The sequence below is a fragment of the Neoarius graeffei genome, chromosome 19, assembly GCF_027579695.1.
Source record: "Neoarius graeffei isolate fNeoGra1 chromosome 19, fNeoGra1.pri, whole genome shotgun sequence".
In the NCBI taxonomy this organism is placed as follows: Eukaryota; Metazoa; Chordata; class Actinopteri; order Siluriformes; family Ariidae; genus Neoarius; species Neoarius graeffei.
The window spans coordinates 61,746,069-61,771,638 of NC_083587.1; the positions used below are offsets into that span (position 1 = coordinate 61,746,069).

Consider the following 25,570-nt stretch of genomic DNA (forward strand, 5'->3'; position numbering starts at 1 on the left):
TGCTGACCGACGGAGAAGATGGATGGTCTCTAAAATATTGGCAAAATGATGTTTATTGACATAGCAATCGTGTGTAACGGGAAGCATTTGCATATCCGAAGTGTTGTGTTTGCATCAAAGATAAAATAAACCGATATGACAACGACTGCTGCTGCCAGGTTGGGGACACAAACTAGTAGAAAGGAAGTGCGCCAACAGTGCCAACACACTTCCTTTGTGGTCGATTCTGCTTTAAGGTAAGATGCATTTAATTATTCGTCTGCTGTGGGTTTGGAATCGGTAGCCTGACCGATTCGTTCATGTTTGTGGTGCCGTTTGTTGAAATGGAAGATTGGTTGTTGACATGATTTCCAGTGATGCTTTGGTGCTGCTGTGGATCAGATGTGTTGAGTAGCCTGACTTTTTTTTTTTTTCTTGCGTGTGGTATCATTGTTGACGCGAGGTTGTTTTTTGAACATGCCAATGCGGACACGATTTCCCCTGATGAGTTATGACTTCAGACGCGATGCGTGTGTGGAGGTGTGGAGTCCGCGTGATATGTGCGTAAGAGAGGTTTCTCATGTGTTTGGAGATCCACGCTCTAAGGCAAGCGCAAGCACCCCCCTCCCCCCCCAAGGGAAAAAAAGGGGACCCCCTGAAAATATCGGCATAGTTCGAACACTGGGTTGGAGAAAGTAATGGCAAATAGTGAGCGCACAAACCATAGAAGGTAAACTGTACACAGCGCCAGGCCAGCGTAATGGTATGTCTACTTTTAGATTGTGTTAGCTTATCAATGAACACACTCGTCACTCGACGAGTTTCACGTCTTTACGACGGATACTTAAATGTGTGTTGGGTATTATTGTTGCAGTCTAAGCAGTCATTGTAGCATCTAGATGAGCGAGAACCAAAAGGGTCTGTGCCATAAACCGTTATTTCTTCATGTCCAAAATGGCGGTCACGTGAGTGAAAAGGGTCTATCGGTCATTTCGCTTTAGAGTCTCACATGAAGAGCTCAAAGCACATTGCATCTGCCCTCCATCGCTCAGTTCTGCACGGTTCAATCTCCGAATGCACCTGGAGTTGGCACTAGCACCACTGTCGAACGTCAGCAGCATCAGCCAAGCCAGACATCATCGGCAAGGCTAGCAACGACACAAGGGCCGAGCAGTGGCATGATGGGTGTCGGTGGAACCCCGACACTTCAGGCAGAGGTGCTCTGGATTTTAAAAACAATTACGGGACACCACTCGTACAGCTCGAATGAGGGCATAAGCGAACTCTTTAAGGCTGTGTTCCCAGACTTGGAAGTCGCTACAACATTCTCCTGTGGAAAAAACAAAACGTCTTACATAAAATTCGGTCTTGCTTGTCTTGAATGTGAAGATTCGACAAGCAATGCACATAATGACTTTTAAGTATATAACCTTTATAATAAGAGTATTTTTACTTGAAACATTTGTCATTATTTGGAATTTGATCTGGTGTTCTACGACCGCATAATGGGTGCGATGTAGGTCTTAATTCTCATTTAAGTGGTCTTAAAAAGGTCTTAAATTTATGGTGGTCAAACCTGGGGAAACCCTGTTTTTACGTAAGGAATAAAACGCTGTGTCATGGTCAACTCCAGGACGGTTACATTTCCCATGATGAAGTTGATTTAATGGAGTTTAATTCCTCTTGCATCTCATAAACGTGCCAATAATTGCAGTTATTGATTTGATTGATTGATTGATTGAAGAATGATGTGTTGTACTTTTTATCCTTTGCAAGTTACCGTTTAATGTTTATGAAGCACAGCAGTCCCGCCCCCAATCTGGTCATGTTACGAGGAAACCACAAGGTTTAGCTGTTACAAAGCACTGATACTGGAGACTCCTTCCGTAAAGGTTAAATTAACGCCTTTTTACAGAAACGTTCATGTGGTTTGAGCACTTTCTGTAGAAATGAGCACGCTGCACATTTCCAGTTCGAATGAACACCTGACCAATCAGAGCGGAGAATTCGAGTTCAGCGGCGCTGTGCGACGTGACTCGGTCAGAGTCGTGTTACGAAAGCATTGTGAGGGTTTTTTTTTGTGCTGCAGGTCGAGCAGTCAAAAGTGTTGATGAAGGAGGGCGGCGTTCAGCTGCTGCTCACGATGGTGGACACGCCGGGGTTTGGAGATGCTGTAGACAACAGTAACTGGTGAGTGCTTTCAGCGAGCGCTGAGGATCCGCTAGATGCAAATTTACACTTGTTTTCTTTCTTCGTAAATCTTAGCTTTGTTAGTTTCATACTCGATAAGTTGATATTGTAATAGCTCTTTTTTTATTTTAAAAAAATGTTTTATTAATAATAATCACAAACTCTATATGGACTTCATGTTTTGTAGTGAATCTCTAAAATCATAAAAAAATTTTAATGTTATTTATTCAAATTATAGATTTTGTTTGCTTTTTTTTTCAGTTTTATGGTCGTTTTATTTTTGAAGAAATTAAATCATATATATATATATATATATATATATATATATATATATATATATATATATATATATATATATTTGTGTGTGTATATGTATGTGTTATTTACCAGCTGGGAGGTCCGTATGGTGAAATACCGTGACCGAGGTCTTGAAAGTACTGAGCGAGGCCCTCTGGGCCGAGGTCAGTATTCAAGGCCGAGGTCACAGTATTTTACCATACGGACCGACCTTAAGCTGGTAAATAATAATTTATTTACCAAATTCTAACAGAAAACGAGAGCACTCGAAAGGGAAAGCCGAGCCGCCATTTTGAATCCTCATTCACAGCTGTCCTGCAAATGGCTTCCTCCTCGGTATACAAGTGCACTTCCATGGCAGGAAAAAAACTACATTTTGCTGCCTATGTAGTCCCCTATTTATACAAAATTGAGTCATTCAGGATTCAGCCATGTTTTTGCTCGGCGTTAGCAACAGTTAGAGGTTTTTAGCTTTCTCCTGAAATGTTTTCTTTTATTTCTTCTTCCTCAGTGTAGTGAAACTCGCTTTTGCTGTGAACACTGTCGTTATCGCTATCCATGCTGTAAAATTAATGCTATTCTCCTGAGAAATGCTGGGACAAATTTATAAGATTTTTGATAATCTTTTAAATAATTCTTATAAATAAAAGAGAAATGTTGACAAAAAAATGCTACTATGTTTGTTGTGAATGAACGAGTCGCAAGAGGTCCGTAACCGGGGTCTGTATCCTACGATACGGACCCCAGTTACAGACCTCTGATGACTCGTTCGTTCACAACAACAAACATAGTAGCATTTTTTGTCAGCATTTATTTTTGCGTTTCCCAGGAGAATAGCATTAATTTTACAGCATGGATAGCGATGACAGTCTTCACAGCGAAAGCGAGTTTTACTACCCTGAGGAAGAAGAAAAAGAAAACATTTCAGGAGAAAGCTAAAAATCTCTGTTGCTAACGCCGAGCAAAAACATGGCTGAATCCTGAATGACTCAATTTTGTATAAATAGGGGACGACACAGGCAGCAAAATGTAGTGTGTGGTGGTCGTGTCCGTCCGTCCCCCCCGGCCGCCATGGAAGTGCACTTGTATACCGAGGAGGAAGCCATTTGCATTACAGCCGTGAATGAGGATTCAAAATGGCGGCTCGGCTCGGTTTTCCCTTTCGGGCGCTCTCGTTTTCTGTTAGAATTTGGTAAAGAAAAATATAAATGTATTATTTACCAGCTTAAGGTCGGTCCGTATGGTCAAATACCGTGACCTCGGTCAGTCCTATCAAGACCTCGGTCATGGTATTTCACGATGCGGACCTCCCAGCTGGTAAATAATATTTTTATTTATTTATTTATTTAAATAAGCAGCACTACCACTTTTCTTGCAGTTTGTTCGGTAACCTAAATATCATGAATCATATCGTGCATCATAAAAAAAAAATCTTTGTCGTTTGTCACTGCAGCTTGAGTGTTGTGTAAAAAAAAATAAAGCTGTAAAGTATTAATATTGTAATCTATATTAATATTAGTCATAAAATGGCCTCGGAGCATCGCTACACATTCATGCTTGTAAAGAATGCCAAGATCTACGAATATGCATGATATGCAAATTAGCAACACCGCTATTGCTGGGTTTCATGTGACGTCACATCCGCCTCATTAGTTATTCGAAACTTTTTATCTGGTGGTCTACTAAAGCTCAGTTGACAAAGCGTTTGTACAGAGAAGGTGCATTGCTCGCATGAAAAACGCCTTACGCTTGCATTGTTTGTTTGAGGTTGTTCGAATCAATCAAACCGTGAAACTGATAAGTTTCTTCAGGGTTCCCCGTGAACTAATAAAAATAAATAAATTAAAAAAGGGGGTGACCGAACACAGGATTTCACAAAGATGTGGAGAAAGGTGGCTTTCGAACTGCTCAGTGAAATCGAAGGGAGCCGAGTTGAAGCACGCTCGAGTTTGCAGTGATCACTTGGTGAAGGGTTTGGGGTCGGTTCCGTTGCACATAGCGATCTTCTGAATATATCTAAAGCGAGCAGTGGCTTCTAGATTACAAGCGTGCTCTGATAAGTTATCGCTAGTTGTTTGCACTACGGCGGCCGTTTTGGTTTGCGAGACCACCAGATGTTTTACCAGAAGTGAAATCGCTAAGAAAAGTCATGTGACTGAAACCCAAGAATAGCTAGCTTGTTTCTCTCACAGGATTAGCAGAGTCATTCTGTCTCTAGAGTATACGGAGTGTGTGTTACACTGTCATGAATGAATATAAAGCCTGCGTGTCCTGCTCGCTGTAGCTGGCAGCCCGTCATCGATCACATCGACAGCAAGTTTGAGGATTACCTGAACGCAGAGTCGCGCGTGAACAGGAGGCAGATGCCCGACAACAGAGTTCACTGCTGCCTGTACTTCATCGCTCCTTCAGGACACGGGTGAGTCAGGAATGTTTCGTCTGTGTTCGGCTTAAACACCTTTTAAACGTTCTATCTTTGTATATTTAGCTTTTATTTTGTCTCCGCGCAGTTCTCGGGGTCTGCTGTGAACAGGAGTACAAGTGAAAGAATGGCCGTATACGCTTAAATAAAGCTTAATATATAACGATGACCTAAAACAATACGAAGAATATTCTGCGATCTTGTTAGGGATGCATCGATACTAATCAGTCCAGTGTTTCAGTACCAGCATCTGAATCTTGTCATAAACCTTTTAGCATTAACAGATTGATTTCATGACTAGCAATCGAAGCAAAGCAAGCTGCATTACTGCGCTCTGCGGAAATATCAAGAGGAGGACGTAAAATGTCTTCCTTAGAAAACCTGTGAATGTTCATGAGAGAGAATGAAGAGCAGTTCACTTCTGCGAGCACTGAGACTCGTGCTTTAGCGCTACATTCTCTGTATTACACGCTATAACATCTTGAACATAAAACTCAAAACGAGGAGTTCATTGCTACCGCTCCTGATTGATTAATACTAAAGTAGGTTACCGGCCTTTCAATTACATAATTTGGGCTTTTTCTGCCGCCGCGCAGGGTGATTTGGGCGCTTTTTTCCGCCGCCGCGCAGGGTGATTTGGGCGCTTTTTTCCGCCGCCGCGCAGGGTGATTTGGGCGCTTTTTTTCCGCCGCCGCGCAGGGTGATTTGGGCGCTTTTTTTCCGCCGCCGCGCAGGGTGATTTGGGCGCTTTTTTTCCGCCGCCGCGCAGGGTGATTTGGGCGCTTTTTTTCCGCCGCCGCGCAGGGTGATTTGGCGCTTTTTTCCGCCGCCGCGCAGGGTGATTTGGGCGCTTTTTTCCGCCGCCGCGCAGGGTGATTTGGGCGCTTTTTTTCCGCCGCCGCGCAGGGTGATTTGGGCGCTTTTTTTCCGCCGCCGCGCAGGGTGATTTGGGCGCTTTTTTTCCGCCGCCGCGCAGGGTGATTTGGGCGCTTTTTTTCCGCCGCCGCGCACGGTGATTTGGGCGCTTTTTTTCCGCCGCCGCGCACGGTGATTTGGGCGCTTTTTTTCCGCCGCCGCGCACGGTGATTTGGGCGCTTTTTTTCAGCCGCCGCGCAGGGTGATTTGGGCGCTTTTTTTCCGCCGCCGCGCAGGGTGATTTGGGCGCTTTTTTTTCCGCCGCCGCGCAGGGTGATTTGGGCGCTTTTTTTTCCGACGCCGCGCAGGGTGATTTGGGCGCTTTTTTTTCCGACGCCGCGCAGGGTGATTTGGGCGCTTTTTTTTCCGACGCCGCGCAGGGTGATTTGGGCGCTTTTTTTTCCGACGCCGCGCAGGGTCTTTTGGGCGCTTTTTTTTCCGACGCCGCGCAGGGTCTTTTGGGCGCTTTTTTTTCCGCCGCCGCGCAGGGTCTTTTGGGCGCTTTTTTTTTCCGCCGCCGCGCAGGGTCTTTTGGGCGCTTTTTTTTCCGCCGCCGCGCAGGGTCTTTTGGGCGCTTTTTTTTCCGCCGCCGCGCAGGGTCTTTTGGGCGCTTTTTCTTCCGCCGCCGCGCAGGGTCTTTTGGGCGCTTTTTCTTCCGCCGCCGCGCAGGGTCTTTTGGGCGCTTTTTCTTCCGCCGCCGCGCAGGGTCTTTTGGGCGCTTTTTCTTCCGCCGCCGCGCAGGGTCTTTTGGGCGCTTTTTCTTCCGCCGCCGCGCAGGGTGATTTGGGCGCTTTTTCTTCCGCCGCCGCGCAGGGTCTTTTGGGCGCTTTTTCTTCCGCCGCCGCGCAGGGTCTTTTGGGCGCTTTTTTTCCCGCCGCCGCGCAGGGTGATTTGGGCGCTTTTTTTCCTGCCGCCGCGCAAAGTGCTGCTTTACCAGCGCTCTGTGTTTTTAAACCTGCTGCTGCTGGTTTTTTAGCTACAAAGTTATGAATAAATAAAGAAATCTATGAACGTTATTTTTACCTTTATTGCAAAATGTCTACAGCATTAATCCCTCTTGATGTACATGACAAAAATAATTAGAATACAGTTCGTTAGTTTTTAAAAGATGTGTCGGGGCCTGAGGAGAGCCTGGACGAAAGGAGCCTGTGAATGAAAAAGCAAGTTCTGCACTGTTGCCATCAAAGAGACGAGCCTGCCACACAAAAGGTTTTTCAGTTACGTCGCAAGAATCGGCAGCGGAATTCACAGCATGTAGTCGGGTCGGAGATCTTCGTTTAAACGAAAGGCCAGTGTCTCAGACTATCATCAACAAGAGGACCAAGCTCCAAGTCACTGATTCCACCCACACTTGCACAACTGTTTGGATTTAAGATGCAAGCTGTATCTTAAATACACACAGTTGTCCTGAATAGCTCTCTTTTATTCAGTCTTTTACCTGATTTTAAATCATATGACGCTAGGTATCAGAGAGATATTGCAGTTGAGGGCTGATAATGTGGGATATAGGGCTGTTTTTAAACGATACAGGAATTATTAGGAGAATTTAGTACAACAGGGTGTGAAACGTTCTGGTTCACACTCCAGTTTCTGGTTCACACTCCAGTCCAGAAGGTGGCAATAATGCACCTAAAAGCTGTTTGCCAACCACCGTAAAACAATATAAAAGAAGAAGAAAGATTTACCTAATGTGGAAATGCCGCTCTGGTCATTGGTACACAAGTCTCGCTCCTCCACGAAATCATGGCTCGATGAACCCGGAACAACGTGGGAATGGTGCGGATTTCACATCATTTGTGAGAAATACATGCTAATTTTGGTGGTTTTAAAGAAGAAAGTCAAGACTTGGGTTTTGTGCAGCCAAGTTTGTTTAATCAACATTTCATTTTGTGTGTCCCCCCCCCCCCCCCCCCCCCCCCACACACACACACTCTTTTGGTAACGTATTTTGGGTGCTTGACCTTAATTTAGGCGCCTACGACGTTATCCATCACAGGTTTCATGTAATTGAAAGGCCTGGGTTGGTGATTTCAGTATCAGGTATTGACAAGCGTTGAAAAATATAATCGGAGGTTTATCAAAGCTGTGTTTGCTCTGTGTGTGTCGTGTCTGAGCGCAAAGTGTCGAGGGCACGCGCGAAGTCTTGAATTCCCACAACGACGCGCCCATTTCCAACTGTTTACAGTGCTTTGATGGATAACGACGAGATAACGAGGCCTGCTGTTTATGGCCATGTGCGCGTATGCAGGTTCTGTTAGCCACTTCGTCGTCAGTCGCACGGATCAGATCGTGGTGTACCAGTTAAAAAGCTCATTTACAAAATCCTGATTGGTCTCAATGTGTGTGGGTTTTTTTTTTTTTTTTTTTTTAAAAAGCTGTAAATCCTGATTTAAAGATGAAATGGATCTTTTTCTTACACGATCCTGTAAGTTTCTTCCCAATCCTAACTTACAAAGACAAACTTTTTTTCCTGTCGTAATGTAACCCCGTTAAAGAAATAAAAATTAATTAACCCAAAATAATGAACTCTGATCAGTTCTTGATGATATGATAGACTCCTGTATCACAGCCCGAGCGAAGGAGAATTGGGGAATAGTGTGTTTTTTGTGAGAATAAAATGTTCTTCCTGAATCATTCGAACACAGCCAACTTTCCTGCCGTGTACTCCGTGCCCTCTCGGCTGTCCAAACAGGTTAAAGTGGATAATAACGGATACTCAGCTGACCGTTATCACAAGCAGAAATCTGGCAGGAAATCCACAGCACGTCCATGATCAGGCCAGGAGGAAGGGTGACTTTCATTTCAGCCTCGGGGCAAAATAGCCGAGAACGTGCTGAATATGGAAGAACGATCACGTCACGATATGTTCATAAGTGAGTGACTGGTGTTTGTTGCTGCTGCTGCTGCATGTTGGATTTGTCTCATTTTCTCGCCCAGACTGAAGCCGCTGGACATCGAGTTCATGAAACGGTTGCACGAGAAGGTGAACATCATCCCTCTGATCGCCAAGGCGGATACCCTCACTCCTGAAGAGTGCCAACAGTTTAAGAAACAGGTTCTCTCATTTCTTAAAGTCTCACTCATTTACACTCTGGTTTTGAATAGGCGTGGACAATATGACCAAGATATCATCGTGATGCGTGAAGAGCTTGATTTTCTTATTTTTAATATGTACAAAAATGAATTCCCACTACTTTTATTTATGAGTAAATTTAAACAGTCAGCAGCGTACAATCCAATATAACGTATAATCTAGTGCTGTCAAGCGATTAAAATATTTAATCGCGATTAATGTCGCGACTGTCATAGTTAACTCGCGATTAATCGCAATTTAATCGCACATTTTTGTCACATGAAAAACCATTGTAAATTCTCTTATCAGCATAAAAAAGTGAACGGGCTTGCTCACCGTTCGAATTACGGGGGTACACGGGGGATCCGAGATCCCCTGAAACAGACATGAGATCCCTTGAAAACATGATTTGGGAAATGTTGGGGGGTCTCTAAAATATTGGCAAAATGATGTTTATTGACATAGCAATTGTGTGTAACGGGAAGCATTTGCATATCCGAAGTGAGCGTGCGATGGAGATCTGCGCTCTGAGACAAGCGCAAGCACCCCCCCCCAAGGGAAAAAAAAGGGACCCCCCGAAAATATCAGCATAGTTCAAACACTGGTTGTACCAAGGTTTTTTTTTTTTTTTAAATTGCAGAGCATAACACGTCTTGTCACAGCCACTGCAAAGTGGGGCTGGAGCTGCCGATGGGAAAACGAAACCTAAGCCGAGCACCGTGGCTCTTCGGGGGAGGGCAGAGGACTCTGGCTGTGCGGGGCGTGGCATCATGTCACAGAGCGTTAATCTCGCGATAAAAAAATTAAATTAAAATTGAGTCAAGTTAACGCGTTAATAACGCGACATTTTTGACAGCACTAGTATAATCACAATACCAGTAAAAATAGATTGTCCTAATTTATCGCAGTATCGATGAGAGATGGCCATATTGTCCAACCCTGATGTTAAGGTTTTTATTTGAGGTCTGAACAGTGAAGTAGAAAAAAAAAGCTATTGAACTAAAAACAGCAATTGATTTCATTAGTTAATTAGCTTGTTGTATAGCTTGAATTAGCTTGGTTACCAATTTTTCAGCCTTGTGAGTTACATGTCCAGCAACCAAACCATTAGAGGAGATGAACACTCTCTATCTGGTATAGCCCTTTTTTAAAATCCCTCGCTGGCTGAAAGGCAAGGCAAGTTTATTTATATAGCGCATTTCATACACAGTGGCAGTTCAGTGTGCTTTACAGAGGTAACAGTAAACAATAGAAAATAAAATTACATAAAATAAATGGGGAAGAAGAGAGAAAAAAAATTAAACAATAGTAGAAATAAAATAAGCGCTGTCGCCTCACAGCAAGAAGGTCCTGGGTTCGAGCCCCGTGGCCGGCGAGGGCCTTTCTGTGTGGAGTTTGCATGTTCTCCCCGTGTCCGCGTGGGTTTCCTCCGGGTGCTCCGGTTTCCCCCACAGTCCAAAGACATGCAGGTTAGGTTAACTGGTGACTCTAAATTGAGCGTAGGTGTGAATGTGAGTGTGAATGGTTGTCTGTGTCTATGTGTCAGCCTTGTGATGACCTGGCGACTTGTCCAGGGTGTACCCCGCCTTTCGCCCGTAGTCAGCTGGGATAGGCTCCAGCTTGCCTGCGACCCTGTAGAAGGATAAAGCGGCTAGAGATAATGAGATGAGAATGAGATGAGAAATAAAATACAGCAGAATAAAATAGAATAAAATTTAAGTAAAGTTTAAAACATGCAGAGACTGTAAAAGTTAAGTAAAGTTTAAAACATGTCAAGATGACGATATTTATCAGCTAGCAGAAAGCATCTGAGAACAGCTTGGTCTTTAGTCTAGATTTGAAGCTGCCAACAGCAGGAGCATTTTTGATGTCCTCTGGCAGTTGGTTCCATAGCTGTACTGCATAGTAGCTAAAAGCTGCTTCACCACACTTTGTTTTAAAGCCCCGAAGGAGGATTGTCGTGGCGATGTCCGTCTGTCCATCCCGGGAAGGGCACTCACCTTCTGAAATCAGCTCCTCTCAGAATTTTTAGAGGAATTTCACGAAACTTGGCAGGATTCTGTTATGTAGGCATATTGTAATTTCGTTAAATTGGGTCACATTTTACCAAAGTTACAGCCCTTGATTAACAAAATTTATACGTAATTTCATGAGTGACATCAACTCCTGTCACAATTTTTGGACGAATTTCTCGAAGCTTGGCAGAAGGCCTTGTTATATGATGGTTATACGCAGATTGCGATTTAATTTCGTTTGTGAAAATTTTCCCAGAGTTTTGACCTTTGATTAAATAACTTTGTACTCTGACCATTTCATGAGGGTGTACGTGCTTCTGAAATCAACTCCTCTTACAATTCGTGGAGGAATTTCACCAAACTTGGCAAAAGGCTTTGTTATATGACAGTTATACTCGGATTGAAATTTTCGTTTAATTTGGGCAAATTTTCCCAGAGTTTTGCCCTCGATTATTAACAAACTTGTACTTTGGCAATTTCATATCAAGGTGTGCTTGCTTTCTGAAATCAACTTCCCTCACAATTTTTATTATCCCCCGCTGGCCGAAAGTCCCGAAGGGGGATTGTGTCGTGGTGATGTCCGTCCTGGGAAGGGTACTCACCTTCTGAAATCAACTCCTCTCGCAATTTTTGGAGGAATTTCATGAAACTTGACAGGATGGTAATACGCATATTGCAATTTCGTTCAATTCAGTCACATTTTACAAGAGTTATGGCATTGTTGCCAGCGGTGGATATTTTGCTCTCTGAGCACTCTTGTGGGGATTTAAATGATGGTTTTCCCATGGTGGGTGGAAACTTGCTTACAGCTTTGCCTCTGACTGTGACAAAGCGCTGACACTGGGGACTAGTGTGCATCAGTTGCCCTCACTTTCATAAAATCTGATGCATTTTTGTTTGGGTGTTCCTTTAAACCAATAAAGACATCCTGTAAAATTTTTTGACCATATTCAAAAGTCTAATGGTGGCACCATGAGGTTCATTTTTTGCCAAAAGACGCTTATTTTATGTTTTCGCATAAGGTTTGAATCACAATGTTGGACTCCATTAATTGATTTCTTGTGAGCCAGAGATCATGTTAAGAACCTTTGCAAGGGATTGAGAAGCATTAATCAGGGTTCCCGCGGGGTCTAAAAAAGTCTAAAATTCAGAAAGTTAAATTTTAGGCCTTAAAATGTCTAAAAAACACACATTTTTCATCCCAAGTCTAAAATTCTTACATCTGCTCAATCCGTTCCTAGAAGTGCCTGCAAAACATTAATAAAAAATGTGCCGGTTGCGTTGTTGTCTGCCTGCTAAAAAACTTCAATCACCGGTGATCGCGGCAAGTATGCAACGGTCCAGTTTGTCCACTACGCCCACCGTAGTTCTACCTTCTAAGTTCCCGCCGAGTTTATGCAGTCTGTGGCAGTCAGAGAAGGTTAGCGGTTGTGTTGGCAGTGCGATGAAGAGTGTGGATACTAGCGCGTCGAATAATAGTGAGTAAAGAGGTTCACATACTTTTGCCACTCACAGATATGTAATATTGGATCATTTTCCTCAATAAATAAATGATCAAGTATAATATTTTTGTCTCATTTGTTTAACTGGGTTCTCTTGATCTACTTTTCGGACTTATGTGAAAATCTGATGTTTTAGGTCATATTTATGCAGAAATATAGAAAATTCTAAAGGGTTCACAAACTTTCAAGCACCGCCGTAAGTATGAAAAACGAGAATGTTCTGCGAGCAATAGGCTGAAGCACACTATCGCTAAAAGGAGCTGTGTTGGGCTGGAACGGTTGGTTAAATAGCTGCTCACATTAGCGCGGAGAGCTTTCACACTGTAGACCAAGGGTGCCCAATTTGGGACCCGCGGGCCAAGTTTGGCCGATGTTCCTTTTTTTTTTTTGGCCCGCCTCATTTTTCCCATCTGTGCCCGCCCATCAGTGCCAGGTCTGTGCCAGCCGCTGGGAATTTCTGTCCCAACGGCTCTGAAGAGTTGCCTGCAGTTCACTTTCTGACCACAGTTTTATAAGGGGGGACAAGGGGGGCGCTGTTGAGTTGCTGGCTCTTCTGCCTGTCAGCAGGCTCATGACACGAGTGAGGAGCAGAGGTTACAATGGAGCGCGGTGTTAGGCAGTGGCACACGGATAAAAGAAAATTCAAAAATAGTTGGCAAGATTATTTTTTTTCACGGAAATCGATTCCTCGGCAGTGTGCCTTATCTGTAGACAGAGTGTCAGTTTTGAAAGAATACAACATCCGTAGACATTATGAAACAAAACATTTACCTCCGTTTGCGAAATACAGTGGTGAAATAAGAAAGCAGAAGGCTAGCGAACTGTTAGCCAGGCTCAGTGCCCAACAACGCACGTTACTGCAGCCGTCATCTGCTCAAGAAAATGCAACTAAGGCCAGCTATAAGATCAGTGCAATGATAGCGAAATCTGGGAGATCTTTGTCATGTGGAGAGTTTGTTAAAAGTTGCCTGACTGTGGCTGCAGAGAATGTGTCCCCGAGCCAGACACGGGCCTTTTCGCAAATTAGTTTATCATGGAACACAGTTACCCGCTGCATCGAGGACATGGCTGAGGATCTCGGAAAACAAATCTTTGGTAAAGCATCCAGATTTACGGCCTTTTCTATTGCTTGCGATGAGAGCACCGACATATGTGACTATGCACAATTGATGGCATTTTTGCGCGGAGTCAGTGAGGATTTTGAAGTCACAGGAGCTGGCTGGCCTTGAGACACTTTCAGGTACAACACGAGGGAAATGTTGTGTTGTGTTCTATATTGCTCAGTTCACATTGTCCAATTCCATACCTAATACTCAATCTAATTTCACATTCAGTCTAAAGTAAATTCTCTCTGGTTTCATAAGTTGGGCAATCCAGCTGGTTTCAAATGGCTTAAAAGGCACAGTGTTACAAGGGCATGTGTTATTGCTCAATTCACATTTTAGTTAATTTTTAAATAGAATTGTATATTTGGTTGTCCTGGACCTTATCCAACTGTTTTCAGCTTGTTCAAGCTACCAAAGCACTTTTTGTAATATAGTCTGAAATGTTGCTTTCCTTTCAAATATGTTTCTACCTCTTAAAATAAGCCATGTGGATGTTCTGTCATCTTCTGAAATTAATAAAGGTAGGCCTACTATAAATATACAAAATGTTTAATTGCTTTAAACATTTACATTTGAGTTTAATGATCTTAGCCTATATAAAAATGACACGTTTCAATAAAATGTAAGGTAACACAATGTGGACGTTCGTTTTTTGGCCCGCGGCCCACCCATAGAATTAATTTTTGGCCCATTGTAGAGAAGAATTTGGGCACCCTTGCTGTAGACAATCTTAGCGTGCACATTACATGTCGTCAACCTTACCATGACAACATGGAGCGCATGAGTCCAGTCAGCGTATTCAGCTTTCTAACAGTTTTTTTTTTTTTTAAATATATTATTCTCTCCCCAATGGTGTGTCTCTCCTGGCTTTATTATTTAGTATTTATTAATTTTGCATTCATATTTTGCAATGATTTTACACCTCTGTCTCAAATGGCCCCTGTTTGCTCCGCTACTGCTTAAAAACCTACTGTCTCCCTTGTATACCTCTCGCAAGGTATGACTTGATTTCATTGGTAAATCGCTGCCGCCTTGCGTGAGTTTGCTGTTTAACTGGAAGCAAGTGTGCTACGGGGCTACTACGCATGTTTTAACTATTAGTTTTAAAAGATGTGTATGCATTTTTACTGTTAATATGGTTGAAATGGTTGCTACAGCAAGTGGAGGTCTGCGATGCTGTGGTTTGCATCATGGGGTTCACATGAGCAATCAAGAAAGTCATCATCTGACAACAGTGCATTATATAATAACGCTGTTTTATTACCAGAACACCACTAAACAAAAGTTTAAATGAGTTCTGTTGCAGTTAGGGGAAAAAAAAACAACCCCTACAGACTGCATTTACTGCACAAATGCCCTTTATCACTCTATTGTCTTGTACTTTTGTTGCTATGTGACATAATGTACTAATGTTGCCATATGACATAAATAAGCACAGAGTTTGTATCCCTGATAATCAGTTTACCAATACAAATGACTTTGTTTTGAGAATTGAACTCTATTGCCTTTTTTTGGGAAGGGCGGGGGTAGGGCAGGTTGTAATGCTTCGTGTTGGTCTAAAAAATTTTTCATAATGGTCTTAAGTCTAAAAAAGGTCTAAAATTTAACTTACTGAATCCTGCAAGAACCCTGATTAATGTGATTCATAATACATTTGTATTGTTTAAAAGTAGTTGAACAATGATTCAATGAACAGCTAAAACTCAAACTGTGCTTGATAATATATTTAGAATATGTACTAAAAATGCGTGTCTAAGATATTTGGTATACTCTATAAGGTGCCATAATGTTTCATGAAAAGTGATCGAAATTTTGTCATAAAAGTCATAAAATAGCAGCTTTTTCCATAACTTTGAGCTCCTGGTGCCACCATTAAACTTTTTTGAATTTTGTCAAAATATTTCACCCAGTGTGTTTTCTTACCAAAAGGAACATAAAAACAAAAATGCATCATGATCGGAGGAACTTTTCATTTTTAGGGGGCAACTGATGCACCCTAACGGAGACTCCTTCCATAAATGCTAAATGAACGTCCCTGCATACCAAAAAACGCAGCTGCACCATATCCATGATTACACGCATCTGTTTGAGTGGTAGCTAGGTGTTCGCAGTGAAAGTCCCAGTGAAGTTGTCGGTATAGAAATCATAACACCTTTCATTAGTGTCGACTTGTGATTTGTTAACTCATAAATTAATCAGTGCTTCCTTGTCGAGCATTTTCGAGCATGATCCATCCGTCCATCCCCGTGTCCGTCCGTCCGTCCGTCCGTCCCCGCGTCCGTCCGTCCGTCCCCGCGTCCGTCCGCCCGTCCCCGCGTCCGTCCGCCCGTCCCCGCGTCCGTCCGCCCGTGTCGTCCGTCCACCCGTGTCGTCCGTCCCCGTGTCCGTCCCCGTGTCCGTCCGCGTGTCCGTCCGTCCCCGTGTCCGTCCGCGTGTCCGTCCGTCCCCGTGTCCGTCCGCGTGTCCGTCCGTCCCCGTGTCCATCTTGGAGCAGAAGGAAAATGTTTCCCAGCACTCAATTCTGCTTCGCTCTTCTCACCTGGGTTTGAGCTCAGCTAATCTAATGCGGATATGACTCGGGAGTGATAAGCAGCTCTGATCCGTGTGTGCTCTGCCATCTGTTCGAGTATTATCCCAGCAGGAGGAGAGACGCCGAGAGAAACAACAGAAATAGAGCAGCCTTTTTTTTTTTTTTTTTTTTTTTTTTTTTAAAGCCAGAAAGATACAGAGATCCGGACGTCGCCCAATTATTATTTATTGAGATGTTATGAAAGAAAACGTGTTCCTGGAAGGCACTATGGAACGTCTGCAGTGCTGTTTGGAATAGCTTTCTAAAATCCATCTTGAAAACCAGTCGGAATGTAAATATTTATTCAAGGAAACGCAAATAAAAACACAGCCAAGCGCTGAAGCAATATTATCAGTCTCGCTAGTTTACGTACCTCAGTGGTTCATTTTATTTTAGCATGGCGGCTTTTATCAGTTCATCATCCCAAGGTAGTCGTTAAAAATCGTTCTCCTTGGGGTAAAACATGCAATGAGCCGAGGTGCAACATTTATCGTGCATCTCTGCTCCAGTAATCAAAATATTTAAGCTATTTTAAGGATTTATTCTCATAACTTGCACCTTCAATCCTCTGAAATGGAACAAACACGTCGTGCTTCGAGGTCGTCTTTGCGCTCGTGCGAAATATTCATTCGCTTTGTTTTCCTTTCTCAGATCATGAGAGAAATCCAAGAGCACAAAATCAAAATCTATGAGTTTTCAGAGACCAACGATGAAGAGGAGAACAAGCTTGTGAAAAAGATCAAGGTGAGATTTTTAAGCCTTTTCTGCCTTGTTTGTTTTTTGAAGTGTGTTGCAGTATAAAGAGGTTTTACGGTGTGTGGAAAAAGTTTGTGGAGCAGTCTGATTTTGTGTGTGTGTGTGTGTGTAGGACCGACTTCCTCTGGCTGTAGTTGGCAGCAACACCATCATCGAAGTGAGCGGGAAGAAGGTTAGAGGGAGGCAGTACCCATGGGGTGTGGCAGAAGGTACGCTGACTAGCAAACTGGCACTGACGCATGCTCTTCACTACAGGCCTGAAGCTACACACACTGTTATTCAAATGAATGTGTATAGTCATGCTGATTAAGTACACATGCAATTATGGAAAGATGCAGTAGTCTGGGGTTTTTGTTTTAGTTTTTTTTTTTTTTTGGGGGGGGGGTCCCTCCAAATAGTCTTCAGTGTGAGTGATTCTGACAGTTATGTAATGTCGTTACATCACAGGCTTTCGAAATATTTCTACTGTCATACCTGAAGTTTATAACAAAAGTGAGAATTTTTTTCCCCCCTTTTTTTTTTCCTCCTCTTGTTTCCCCCTTCCAGTTGAAAATGGAGACCACTGTGATTTCACCATTCTGCGGAACATGCTGATCAGGTACACGACCTGTAAACGTTTATTTATTTACCGTATTCTGAAATGTTTATTGTCTAACATGGCCCATATGTCTCAGGACTACTATCCTGTCGTGTGTGTGTGTACAGTACTGTATGTCTAATCTTCCGAATATTATTTCGGTGTTATTACTGTAACGTGATTGTCTGTCTGCACGTCTAATGTCTGTGATCCCCCTCCCAGGACTCACATGCAGGACCTGAAGAACGTCACCAACAACGTCCACTATGAGAACTACAGGAGCAGGAAGCTGGCTGCCGTCACCTGCAACGGGATGGACAACAACAAGACCAAAGGGCAGCTCACAAAGTGCGTATCCACGTCCTCTCAAATCTCTGTGTAATCCAAAGTTAGGCACATGCCAGGAAAAGCGTTTAATCTTAACGTTAGAGCAACAAAGCGTCCTGTTAGGAAGTAGCAGGTGGCGAACGTTCAACAAGCGAAATTACTCCTCGTTATTGTTCTGATTGCGTTCCATGTAATTTTACTGTGAAATATTATCGTGATATGCAGTGTTTTTTTTTTTTTTTTTTTAATTGCAATTGCTGTTAATGAATTTATTCGGAGTGAAATTTGGACATAAAGGTTGTTGAGTAGCTGAATGTTAATCTGCATCTAAAGGTTCCTACGGTTAGGCACCAGAGTGGTAGAAAGAATTATTCTATCCACATTCACTGGATGAGTAATCGCGCGCTCTGATTGGCTACTCAACTACAAGCAGTGGCGATCCTAGAGTGATTTACTCCCCGGGCGAACCCCCCCTTGTTTTTTTTTTTTCGGGGGTTTTTTTTGGGGGGGGGGGAGGGGGACCTTTTTTTTTTTGGGGGGACCATTTTTTTTTTTTTTGCGCCCGCACTCGTGCCCCCCCCCCCCCCCCGTTGGGCTCTGTATTAGCCAACAGAATGTTAACAGCTTTACATGGTCGTTTAAACATTTCTCGTCGTGTGTTATACGTCGCGGACACGGCCCGTTATAAATTTGCTGTTACCAGAATGGCAATGATCATGTCGTAATGTATTACTTAAGACTCTGTGTAATGTCATGGTAGTGAAGTATTTCTGATGACTAGTACAACGTTCCGCTGGCGGGATTGTGCATATTATGGGGCTACGACAAGTTAGGCACACACACACACTGATGACGTCACTTGCGCAACTTTGGTATTGGGCTTCCCCATCCAAAATGTTCACCTCCATCCAAAATGTTCACCCCCCCACCCGTCTTGGTTTTTTTTTTCGGGGGGGGGGTTTTGGGGGACTTTTTTTTTTTTCGCGCCCGCGCTTGTGCTGCCGTTCCGGGCGGCTGCCCGGTCGGACCGCCCCTGACTACAAGGATATTAGCTCATATACCGTGAGTAGAGAGAAACAAAATGGCACGAGCACAAAATAAAAACTCGACTCGAAAACAAAACCCCAATTTATGTATTTTATTTATTTTTCCAAAACTGTTCCGGTTTGTTTACATTCTTCATCTTTTAAGCGTTTAAAATTTTATATATAAATTTTTTTTTTTTTTTTTTTTTGGTTGACTGGTTCAAAAGCTCAAAGTAATATGAAAAATTCCAGAACTGAAATGTCCAAGGAAGAATTAAATAAATGTCTAAAGCTGTCCTAAACCTCGGGACGACAGCAAGACGGCGCTTTCTGCCAAAAAAGCAACACTAAAGACAATTCGTGCCACCGTCGATAGGTTTTTAAGAAGTCCGCGTAAGTGGAAATGATTTTGTCGGACGTTTTGTATAAAGTTTTAATTTATTGGATTTGCTAAAAATAAAGATAAAAATGCTCTTTCTCAAAATCCAGTGAAATGTGGACAGAATACAGCAGTTATTCCACTCAATCTCGTCGTACCTGGATTATTGGCCATCAGCTCGTGTACAAATCGATTTCCTGAAATAACTTAAATAAACTGCTGACTCAGTATTATTCAAGGAAGAAATAAAATCCTCACTGTTGTGCTGTTTAGGAAAATAATCAGAGACCGTACGGGCAAAGTGGATCGTTTTCTCCTCGCAGCACACATGGTGTTTTGTTGCTGTTGTACCACAGCGAGTTGCCGACAGTTACAATTTTACTTTATCAAAGACTTAAATATTTTTTTTTTTTATCCATTTAAATGCTGTGTTCACATGTATACCGGTACGAAAGTGGTATAACTGTATCGATACAAAGTATACCGGTACAGTTTAGTGCATCTGTCCACACTAGCGAGAAATGTTTGTGGTTTTCTTTCACGGTAGTTGAAATGTGCGTGCGTGAAATGTTTCCGTGGTTACCGAGTAACTTCCTTCCAAGAATATGGCGGATGAAACAACGTGTGTGTGCTTTTTGTTGTCAGTGTACAGTCTGTATTTCTGGTGGTCATTTATTCAGTCGAATCGTATAAAACGCGCGAGGCAGTTGAGAAAGAAACAAACTAATCTCCGTCACACACATCGATTGAGGTGTGTGACTTTACGCATGCGCATTATATTTGTATCGATACAGAACCGCTTCATCTGTCCACACTACAGCAAAGCGCTACAGTACCGATACTGTACCGGCACGAAACCCATACATTTGTGGGTTTCGTACCGATACAGTTATACCGGTATAGTTGCTAGTGTGGACTAGCCTGGGCCCGCCCATCCTAAGTGTGACGCAACACGGGGGGCTGTTGCGAACTTAGTCTAGTCTGGCAAGGCAAGCTATCTCCAGCTCTTCCAAGCTCCCGAAAAATCGGGAGCCAATCAACTTTGAGCATCTCCAACGGCCCTGGGTAGAGGCGTGTTCAAGGCAGTGACGTAGTAGAACTGCGACCGGAAGCCATAGATTTACAGAATCTATGCCGGAAGCACTTCATTCACTAGAAACATTACGAACATGGAGCAGCGGCAAGCCTTTGACACAGCGGTAGATGCTGTATTGAAAGCATTCAACGGGAAGTTCTCATTGAAAACGGAGCAAAGAGCAGCCCTGGAGGTATTTATCTTCTTCCTCTTACTCAAGCAGTTTCCGTCGCGTCACATACGTCAGAGGAAAGAGTGATGTGATTGGTTTAAGCTTCGTCACAGCCTTTTCTGGCTTTGACCAGTAGCAAACTGAGGCATTTCAGGGAGGCGGGTCAACCACGCGCTTTGGGAAACGGTTGGGCTTAATATCTTTGCCAGACCAAATGCTCGCAGAGCTTTGAAGTTGCGTTAGCCAGACTAAGTGTGGACAGGTGTTGCGGTAGGAAAGTAGTATCGTATCGGTACAAAATCCCTAGTGTGGGCAGGGTAATAGTCGTGTTTAATGTTAGTTTGTGTGTTAGTTTACGGCACAGCTGCTGTAACTGGTTGTTTCTTCCCCCACCCTCCCTTTTTTTTTTTTTTTTAAATGTAAACTTAATGTGGATTAGACAAGATCGAAACTTGTCATGTTAACAAACAAACCTGAAGACAATTCCAGCTTGTTATAAATCTGACACTGGAGACTCCTTCCATCAATGTGTCCTCACAGAAATTCCTGTCCAAGTTGTTGCTATAGAAACACCACCATGTTCGATTAGAAAGAACGCATTAATATTAACCTGCGATTTGTTGTTCTAGAAACCGAATGAACACTTTTCGACCGACAGGGATTGAGGTTTATACCCATCAGGTTGTCGAACACGACACTGTAGTTGTACCAACCAACCAGTCAGCAGTTTCTTTCCTGTTCAGAATGACTGCAGCATCACGATTTCCTGTCGTTCGGTTTTGTCTCCGCCAAATCAGACCTATTTCAAAGCGGTTAACCTGGCCTGTGATCACGCGCATGCGCGAACAGTCACGTACGTGCTTGCTCACACACACACAGTCGCACTAACACACTGTGCAGCAGCCAATAAGCTGCGTCGCTCGATTCACCACTAACTGACAGGAAACCACAGTGGGAGCTCCGTTATTTGCTTGTCTGATCCGAGCCACGTTTTGTTTTGTTTGTTTCTAACCCTCATGTTTTCTAATCTTATTGTAACACATTTATTGTTTTTACATTGTGTTGCTCCTTATCTCACACTGATTTCAGCATGCTAAGTTTGTGTGTTTCTGTTTTGTAGAGCTGACTCGGTCGAAGGCATGTAAGTGTGTTTTTGTCTGGTTTTTTTTTTCTTTCCTTCCCCAAGCAAAACCGTTTCTCTCTCCTGCACTGGTGATGGCGTCCTGTAGTGTCTGTCGGGTTTTTTTTTTTTTCCTCTCTCCTCCCCACTTCCTTTTCTGACAGCTTGAAAAAAAAATGCTCATGCAGTGAAGTCAGACACGAGAGAGCCACGATTAGGTCCTAAATCTAAAACAGAATTTAAATTGATTTAATTATTGGCATGATTTTGTATACAGTACGACACGGTTGTTTGGTTGCCTCTGAGTGATGGCCAACCAGCTTCGTCAAATCAGACTCCAGAGTAGGCCTGGGAATCTTTAATTCGCTGTTGCTGATGATGAGCTCATTAGTTGTCTGTCATTTTTCAGATAATTGATTTTATGATCATTTTTTTCATTCCATTGTTGCCTTTTAAATTGATTCCTCGATGCAGCTCTATAGGTTTAGGTTGAGGCGATGTCTCCGCCTGCTGTTTTGCCTATTTGTTGACACTCCATCTGTCTGCTTAACTTGCTAATCTCCAATCAGCATGCGAGTTTTTTTTTTTCTTTGCTTTTTAACCTGCAATTATCCGTCGAGCCTGTGTCAGTGGAAAATGTGGGAAAACCTGGAATGTTGGATGGATATTTCTCTTCCTGGTTTCCTCACTGCTATTCATGAGAACTCTAGCTTTGGTCTGTCAGCTGTCTGTCCATGAAGTTCTGCAGATGTCCGTTTCTCTCAAACACCTCTGTGTGTGTGCCTCGCCCCGCCTCGCCTCGCCTCTCTGTATCTGTGTCCCACCCCCCCATGTGTCTCTCTCTCTCTATATATCTGTCTCCCACCCACCCTATCTCTCCATATCTGTGTGCCTCTCTGTGTCTCCCCCCCCCTCTGTGTTTGTGTGTATATCTGTCTCCCACCCACCCTATCCCTCTCCCTCTGTGTCCACCCCCTGTCTCTCTCTGTCTCCCACCCACCCTATCTCTCTGTATCTGTGTGCCTCTCTGTATCCCCCCCCCATGTGCCTCTCTGTATCTGTGTGCCTCTCTCTCTGTGTGTATCTGTCTCCCCCCTCTATGTGCCTCTCTGTATCTGTCTCCCACCCTCTCTCTCTCTCTCTCTCCCCCTCTGTGTCCACCCCCTGTCTCTGTCTCTCTCCCTCCCCCTCTCTGGATGTCTCCCACCCATCCTCTGTCTCTCTCTCTCTCTGTGTCCCTCTCTCTGTATCTGTCTCCCACCCACCCTCTCTCTGTGTCTCTCTCTGTATCTGTCTCCCACCCACCCTCTCTCTCTCTCTCTCTCTGTATCTGTCTCCCACCCAGTCTCTCTCTGTGTCTCTCTCTCTGTATCTGTCTCCCACCCACCCTCTCTCTGTGTCTCTCTCTCTCTCTCTCTCTCTCTCTCTCTGTATCTGTCTCCCACCCATCCTCTGTGTGTGTCTCTCTCTCTCTCTCTCTCTCTCTCTCTCTGTGTATCTGTCTCCCACCCACCCACCCTCTCTCTCTTTCTGGATGTCTCTCTGTGTCCCTCTCTCTGTATCTGTCTCCCACCCACCCTCTCTCTGTGTGTGTCTCTCTATCTGTCTCCCACCCATCCTCTCTGTGTGTGTGTGTGTCTCTCTCTCTCTCTCTCTGTGTATCTGTCTCCCACCCACCCTATCCCTCTCTCCCTCCCTCCCTTTGTGTCCACCCCCCTGTGTCTGTCTCTCTCTCTCTCTCTCTCTCTCTCTCTCCCCCCCCCCCCCTTTCTGGATGTCTCTCTCTCTCTCTCTCTCTCTCTCTCTCTCTCTCTCTCTCTCTGTGTCCCTCTCTCTGTATCTGTCTCCCACCCACCCTCTCTCTGTATCTGTCTCTCTCTCTCTGTGTCCCTCTCTCTGTATTTGTCTCCCACCCATGTGTCCCTCTATCTGTCTCCCACCCACCTATCTCTCCTCTCTGTCCCTTTCTGTATCTGTCTCCCACCCACCCTATCTGTCTTTCTCTCCCTCTGTGTGCGCCTCTCTGTATATCCGTCTCCCCCCCGCCTCTCTGTATATCTCTGTCCCTCACCCACCCCATCTCTCAAGCTCTCTTCCCCCCCCGCCTCTCTGTATATCTGTCTCCCACCCACCCTATCTTTCAATCTCTCCCCTCTCTCTCTGTATCTGTCCCTCACCCACCCCATCTCTCAGTTTCTCTCTCTCTTTCTCTCTTCCCCTGACCATCTCTATCGCAGTACCACTGTAATGTAATAATTCCTGCAGTGTGTCCTCTGGTTTGTGACTCTTGTGCACGCGTGTGTATGCCGGTGTGTCCCCCAGGAGCCCTCTGGCGCAGATGGAGGAGGAAAGGCGAGAGCATGTGACTAAGATGAAGAAGATGGAGATGGAAATGGAGCAGGTGTTCGAGATGAAAGTCAAAGAGAAGGTCCAGAAGCTGAAAGACTCCGAGGCAGAGGTACGGCTTTCGCACAGCTCTTCCACGAGCACTGCCATTTAAAGGTTTTCCGAGCAAAGCACTTGGATTTTACAGCTGTGTGCAAAAGTTTAGGCACCCTTGATCTGAGCTCTGATTTTCCCCGCCGTGCAGCTGCAGCGGCGTCACGAGCAGATGAAGAAGAACCTGGAGGCTCAGCACAGGGAGCTCGAGGAAAGGAGACGTCAGTTCGAGGACGAGAGGGTGAACTGGGAGACCCAGCAGCGCATCCTCGAGCAGCAGAGACTCGACAGGTCAGCACCAACATCACAGCTGTGTGTGTGTGTAACAAGTCGCCTCCTTGTCCATTAGAGGGCGCTGTTTATCCAGTTTTGTGTGTCATTGAAAAATACTATTTTGTACAAGCTAAAGGGACCATATAGAGAAAAGCAACTAAACATTTCTGGATATCATGGCATCCTGTAATATTTTGCATACTGACATGAGATGAGATCAAGCTCAGAAATGGAAAAATGTGAATTTAGGATGTTTGACTCAACTGTTATATAATCAACAGATTTTACAAAATCACGTTGAGTTTAGAGGTACTTTAATAAAAATATTGTAAAGTAAATGGGATCGCGCACACGGTGAAACAACAGTTTCCTGTCGGTCATTTGCAGTGTATCGCTTCTTCCGGTGGGTGGGTGTGGTCATTTGAGGCGAGAACTCAAATCTGTCGTCAACGGTTAGAAATCTGATTTGCACGATTTTCCTGTTTGTATTTTCAGCTCTCTTTAAGACGGGTTACAAATGAACATAGATGGATAAAACATTTGCTACACTTAAAATAAAAAAAAATTTAAAGAAATGAAATTGAGTTATGTATTCCAGCCAGGCCATGCTCTTCAAGTCTACATCTGTGTCGACTAGTTTTGTCATCTAACAAACTTCAGTTATGTAAAGAAACAGGTTTTAAGATGGCTTCAGGGATCAAAATCGCAAACGAGGACTGAAACCAGCAACGACAGGCTTTTTATTTTTTTTTTTAATTAATTTTTTTTTTAAATAAAATTAGTTGTCATATAGTGTAACGTATCAAATTAGAGCGTGAAGATCTGAATTGAAAACTCGTTTAATTTTGTAAATATATCTTTAAAAAAAAAGTTATGAACATTTTGAAGATCCGGTGTTTTTATAAAATGTCCATTTCTGTCCGTTGCCCTGATCACAAACCAGCAACCATTTTCCATTGGTTTAATTTTCCATTCGTGAGAAAAAAAACTTCAATCAGAAATTAATAGATCAAAAAGCCAAAAATAGAGATTTAGAATTGAGTTTCAGGGTAGGTGTTCGAGATGAAGGCAGCTTCTTGTAGATCACAATTCTGCACCGCGAAGGCTTAGAAGTAACACGTCAGTGAAATTGGTCCATCCTTTGTGTTTAAACGTAAAAGCCAGACTTTATTGGGTATGTTCAGGTTAAAGTGCATATCACGGGTAAATTCAGGAGCAAGATCAATGTAATTCTCCTATTTTATATTAAACTTTGGTCAAATATCTGTCACATGCTTTGCATTTTGTGGAATTTTTTTTACCTTGCGCAATACCAGAAAAATTCAGTTGAAATCAAGCCATTTGAGGCGAATTGCCTGT

General features: G+C 43.6%; 1 protein-coding gene across 1 annotated transcript in view; it reads left to right on the top strand.

Moving 5' to 3' along the window:
- Positions 1-25,570, top strand: part of septin7b (septin 7b) — a 43,153-nt gene that overhangs the window by 13,650 nt on the left and 3,933 nt on the right. The window contains exons 4-13 of the mRNA XM_060900613.1: positions 2,069-2,169; positions 4,751-4,885; positions 8,741-8,858; positions 16,720-16,812; positions 16,937-17,033; positions 17,371-17,422; positions 17,624-17,749; positions 21,500-21,520; positions 23,822-23,957; positions 24,090-24,229. Coding sequence (XP_060756596.1) covers positions 2,069-2,169; positions 4,751-4,885; positions 8,741-8,858; positions 16,720-16,812; positions 16,937-17,033; positions 17,371-17,422; positions 17,624-17,749; positions 21,500-21,520; positions 23,822-23,957; positions 24,090-24,229 — 1,019 coding nt within the window. The remainder of the gene's footprint in view (positions 1-2,068; positions 2,170-4,750; positions 4,886-8,740; positions 8,859-16,719; positions 16,813-16,936; positions 17,034-17,370; positions 17,423-17,623; positions 17,750-21,499; positions 21,521-23,821; positions 23,958-24,089; positions 24,230-25,570) is intronic.